This window comes from Vanderwaltozyma polyspora, genomic scaffold (assembly GCF_000150035.1).
Source record: "Vanderwaltozyma polyspora DSM 70294 KpolScaffold184 genomic scaffold, whole genome shotgun sequence".
Lineage (NCBI taxonomy): Eukaryota > Fungi > Ascomycota > Saccharomycetes > Saccharomycetales > Saccharomycetaceae > Vanderwaltozyma > Vanderwaltozyma polyspora.
The window spans coordinates 1-5,819 of record NW_001834461.1 but is presented as its reverse complement, the minus strand read 5'-3'; the positions used below and the strand labels follow the sequence as shown (position 1 = coordinate 5,819).

General features: G+C 29.6%; 2 protein-coding genes and 2 non-coding genes across 4 annotated transcripts; 3 read left to right on the top strand and 1 right to left on the bottom strand.

The window, feature by feature from the left end:
- Positions 1-549: 549 nt before the first annotated feature.
- Kpol_184trna2 lies at positions 550-622 on the top strand. Its single transcript has one exon. It is a non-coding gene; the product is annotated as a tRNA-Lys (tRNA).
- Positions 623-1,539: 917 nt separating this feature from the next.
- On the top strand, positions 1,540-3,375 carry Kpol_184p2 (uncharacterized protein; the record flags this gene model as incomplete). The annotated part of the gene is made up of 1 exon (XM_001642150.1): positions 1,540-3,375. The coding sequence occupies one exon, from the start codon at positions 1,540-1,542 to the stop codon at positions 3,373-3,375; it is 1,836 nt and encodes a 611-aa protein (XP_001642200.1).
- Positions 3,376-3,496: 121 nt separating this feature from the next.
- Positions 3,497-3,614, bottom strand: Kpol_184trna1. Its single transcript has 2 exons — positions 3,576-3,614; positions 3,497-3,541 (listed from the first exon to the last, which is right to left on the bottom strand). It is a non-coding gene; the product is annotated as a tRNA-Leu (tRNA).
- A 216-nt stretch (positions 3,615-3,830) lies between these two features.
- Kpol_184p1 (Tkp4 protein) lies at positions 3,831-4,154 on the top strand (the record flags this gene model as incomplete). The annotated part of the gene is made up of 1 exon (XM_001642149.1): positions 3,831-4,154. The coding sequence occupies one exon, from the start codon at positions 3,831-3,833 to the stop codon at positions 4,152-4,154; it is 324 nt and encodes a 107-aa protein (XP_001642199.1).
- Positions 4,155-5,819: the final 1,665 nt, after the last annotated feature.

Below are 5,819 nucleotides of genomic sequence, written 5' to 3'. Positions count from 1 at the left end.
ATAGCCTTTTCCATTTTATCTCCTGGCATGTTGACTTAAGATTAAATTAAAAGATGTTGTTGTTTTGTTAGTTATATTTATTTAGTTGTTTGACAAATGTTTTAAAACACTTTTACAAATATTTTATTTACTTGACAAAATGTTTTAGTTACTTGACAAAATAATTATTTTGTATTGTTTGATCCGGAATATTAGGAATAAAGTATTAAGTATATTTCTAGGGATCCAAGCCGTAGAAGTGAATACTTAAGTTGATTAGATATAAGCTCTATGAGGTTATAAACTATTATAATAACTATACAGTATTATTAATATATATAAAGATCTCTGTCTCTCTTTTAATAGCAAGAAGTGTGTACCTTATACTTCAGGAACTCCGTCCTTTATATATGTCGCGTTAGCCATTTATTAGCGTCATTGCAATATTCACATGTAAGGTAAATCCTTTTATCTTAATCTTGTCACTTTGTACTAACGCTGAATCAATACACCTTAACAAACTATTAGAATGCCTTCACTAAATAATACAACAAAAACTCAACAAATAAAGCCTTGTTGGCGCAATCGGTAGCGCGTGTGACTCTTAATCACAAGGTTAGGGGTTCGAGCCCCCTACAGGGCTTTCAACTTTATTTATTTTTTATTGCCAATTTTTTTAAGTCTTTTTCTTATACGTAGTAATAAAGTTTTTTGAATTCTATTTCAAGATACTTCCATTTTGAGTGTATTCACTCTGTCACGGAAAATTGCTGTTTATACCAGCATAAAAATGCATCTATAAACATCCGAAATATTATTGAAATCTGGATCACATTTCTATTTTTACATGGATGACATAATTAATTCTCTTTTTTGGATTTAATAGAAGCTTACACCTAATATACACCAAATAGGTTAATAACATAAGAACCTGTTGTTAATTATAGTTTTTACATAAGTTAAGAATAAGTTACCCACACTCAATTATAATCTTTGCCATTTTACCACTTTTAATTCAATTAAGTGTAACAGTGAGGTCAGACCTTAATTTTCTATTTGTCTGTAAATTCAGTAACGTTACTGCTTGTATCATATCTTTTCAATATATGAAGACACCTGTTCAAACCTACAAATTAGACACTTAATAAGAACCATTGCTACTCGCAGTTGGTTAGAATAAAAACCATATTGGCTATTACATCAAAGAAGTGGAATTAATTGAATTGGGCTTCAAAATGATCTCTTTGATATTAAAATATTTAGAAGTAATTTATTCCCAATTTGTGTCATTAGAAACTAGAGCGAAGTTAAATATATATTCTCTACTTTTATGAAAAGACCATTAAATAAAGAAAACCAACTTTGTAATATAGTGAAACCTCCATTAAATTAGCACCAGCTGATAAGTGGTTGGACAGTGCCAAATATTACCCCTAATATCATAAAATAAAAGGTAACTTTGTAAAAGAGAAATCTATCGTTCTAACAAAATTGTAATAACAAGTTAACTTTGAAATAAATTTATTAAGCGTTAGGTTCTACAAAACTGAAGTTAACAAGATGAGTGCCGCATTGAATCTTAAATCTTCTGTGAAGGAAACAAATAACAACGCTATTTCATATAGTAATAATATATCAAGATATGAGTGGGGGAAAAAATGTCTTCAAAGAAATACGGCTTGCAAAAAAAGAAAGAGAGATGCTACTCAAGGTGTTGAAAACTTAAATCTAAGAACCAATGAAAATACAAATCCTGATAAAACTATAATGAAATATTACATAAACCAGGGAAAAATATTCCTGAATACAAAAAGAAATCTTGAATATGTCATGATTAACCATAAGGACAAATATAATGTCAGAAATGGGTTGAATGAGATTAAGCCATACGAAGATATTAAAGAAACTATAAATAATGATTCAAATTTGATATTAGATGTAGAATCATCTTTATCAACTTCCTGTTGTTCCATATCTACTAAATTATCTGACTTTTCATTATTAGGTAATAGGAGAGTTTTTTCAAATCAGTATGATATTTTTTCCCCACAGATATCAGAAGAAAGAAAAAATACATTAGGCAAAAAACGTTTTCAAAAACAAATCTCTGTAAATGAGATAAAAAAGAACAGTATTTTATCACAAGATAATATAAAATTCTGTGATAAAAATTCAATTGATGGGATCCACGACACAGCAGAGAATATTGGAGCTTCAACTACAAAATACTTATTCTCTCAGTGTAATTTCAACAATATTAATAATGATATTAATAGTTTGAAATACCCAGATTGTGATATCCAGTCACTACTCCAGTATATTGATTATACTAGTAAAATGCATCATGAAGACGACAGCAAATTCCTGGAGAGTATATCCAAATTTCAAAGTTCGTCAATTAATAGAATCTGGGAACCTGACGAAATAGAATCTAACTGTATACGAGCAGTCTCCTCCAGAAAAAGAGATATTATTAGAAATAACGAGAAAGACCAATATATAGACAACGTACCAATGCCAAAAGATGATCCTGAAATCATAACCATAACTTCAACTAATTATAAAAGTGAGAAAAAATATAAATTTAGTTTTTGGAATAAACAAAGCGCTAAATGGTGTCTCAATTTTAGACCACATAAAGCAGGATCAACGGATAATGATAATAAGGATAAACTAACCATCGTATCATTCAAGAAACATTCTGAAGAAAACAAAGTTCAGGAAGACAAATATTTTCACTTAAAGAATGTTTTAATTCTAAAGAAGAGATTGAGATCAATTTTACCCAATTGTCTTAGATTGGTTAAAGATTTTGATTGTGACAGCAAAACCTTCAGATTTTACCAAGAACAATTGGTATATACTAAGTTGATAAGTCAAGAACTTTTATTGCCAAAAGAAAGGGAAAACTGTTTTAAAACAGTTTTAAAATCTTTAATACCTAGATCCAACAAAATTAGTAAGAAGAATAATAGAATCGATGAGATAATTGAAGAAGCTTTAATTTCAGAGGGCGACTGGAAACCAAATTTTGTTGGAAAACGAAAAGTTCCAAGAAGACACATAATACGAGTATGGAACAATAAACAATTTGAAGAAATGGTAATTAAGGATTATATTTATAAAGAATGTGCTCCCAATGGATTTGAATATATTAGAAGGAAAAAAGCGAAGCAAATAATGGAAAATTATATTTATCAAACTTGTGCCCCGGAAGAGTTTTATAAAATGTATAAAAATATACAGAGAGGATCGACTAAACATAAGATTTCCAATAAAAATCTCCCCGACATTATAGAGAGTATGACTGTAAATGACGTCAAAGAGTTGTATCCTGATCTGTATTACCATGTGGAGCACATGATAAGCATTTATAAGAACAATTATATACTATAATAAATACTTCTGTATACAAGCTATTTTAATTGTGGCAAAATATTTCAAATTGCAAAGAAATGTTTAAAACGAATATACGTAACGATGTTTACATTTAACAGGTCGCTAATAAAAAAGAAAATGAGAGCTATGGGGTTCGAACCCATGCATCCGAAGATATCAGAGTATTTAAGTATTAGGAACAAGATATTCCCGCAGTAACCTAAATCTGACGCCTTAGACCACTCGGCCAAACTCTCTCAAAACGTTAGCGTTTGTTCTAATGAATTGGTTTATCATTGTAATAATATGGAATGTCCGGGTTATAAGAAAGCTAATACCCAGACAATATTATTTAAGGGAATAACAAACGTCACATGACCAATGTCAGCAATAAATATAAATATTATATTAAAAACATCTTGTATCAATCACCAAAATGAATCAATCAGATATTACTTTTACATCTGAACAGAATGTATCGATTTCTCAAATATATAAAAGGAACAAATTTTCAGTTCCGATATATAAAACTATTTATGTTATATAGACTACTCTGTTACAAGAGGATGAGCGAGTTACCACTCACTGACCTCAGTAATAGGTCAAAATGTCTATTTAACGTATGTCTACTTACATTGAAGTTTAAAGCTTATACCATTCTGACAAATAAATATATAATAATAAATTGGATTATATATTGTCATCGCGGCAATTGTCAATCATTGCGTCATGACAATATCCTGTGTACCTACAACTATATTACCTATATTTTAGGTCACAACAAACTTAAAATGTAAAAATCGAACCATAAAGAAACAACTGACCTTAAAGCATTCAAGGTAGAATTCAGATGTCTGTGTTTACTGTAAGTCCAGCATCTTGTCTTGAGAATTCATTATTATATCATGTATTAGTAAGATAATATTGATATGTGTTGTGCTTTTAACCTGGATACTCTAGGATAAAATTTACCTCACTATCGATTGTATTTCGTACAAGTTGCGTTTATTGATTTAATTATAACCTAAAATATAGATGATACATCTATAAGTTTCCTGAATATTGTTATGACGTGATAAATAGTATTTTTTGCCCTTACAACATTTAACAGAAGATTACTAATATATTGATAATAATATCAGGAAATAATCTGTCAACAGCATTGATTAATTGCCAATAGCAAAGTCGATCATCAGAGTAATTTCTTCTATATATAAGAGATACATATTTTCAGTTCGAATATATAAAACTATATCTCATATAGACTACTCTGTTACACAAAGGAGAGCGAGTTACCACTCACTGACCTCGGTAATAGGTAAAAATGCCTATTTTACGTATATATACTCTATTAAAGCTAAGAACTCTTATAATTCGAACATTATAAACTTTGACGCTATTTATATTCCAAATATTTCGATAAAACTTTTCCTTTCACCTTGATGTTGATTTGTAATCACCAACTTTTTGAGTCTGTTGTACTGGCAATTAGCGAGCCGCCATATTTGCTAATACTGAATATGGTATGTAGCAGTTTGGACATTACGCGTGCCCATATGAGGCTGAGTGATTCTTAAAACAAATTTTGATTCCCACAATTAAACTGTCAACAATAAAAGGAATTTAAGTTATAAGTTTGTACCATGTATATCATAATACAAGCCAAAAGAAAATAATATATCATAAGTCCTCTTTGTTGATTGTTTCTGTAAAATCCCAAGCATTCTTTAGTATCATACCTTCTTGATTGTGTATTCAAATAAAAAGCATGGTACGTTATTGTTGAACTAACTGTATTATGTTATTATTATTTTTATAATAAAGGTTAGTTCATAAGTCTTATAAATTATTCCATTTTTACCTTTTACGTTTACAAAATTGTTAAATTGAAAAAGATTAATCTATAAATATATATATCAAAAAGTTTAAATAAAAATTCTCTCTGATTCCTTTCTAGTATTTCTCTGGTAATGAAGTTTACCTATTATATTTTCAGGACTTTCATGGAAATTAATATTTAAAGGAATTATAATAATTCTTGTGAATAACATAAAAAATAACGTTCACGATTCTATTGGTCTTGAGATGGAAAATACTAAAGCTATAAGAGTGCCCAGTTATAATAGTAAATGATTGAAAAATGCATTATATCCTCAAGTGAAAATCAAAAAAATAAAATTTTATGTACAACTTAAGGTGACACCATAACCTCATCCTCAAATTAGTTTCCATATGTTTCGAACAAACAATTGGGCAAAATCAATTCCCCCCGGCCGGAAACATTTTAGGAATGCTCCTTAAGAGACTCTTTTAACCCAAAATCAAGTTAACGGCCACAAAGTTCGAAAAATACCTCGCCGCGTGTATTGAGAGGAAAGGTTTCCATCATTATTATTGGCCCCCTTTACACCTTGGCTCAAAGGGAAGTTTTGAGGGTTTAAACACCCCAAAAGTGTAGATTC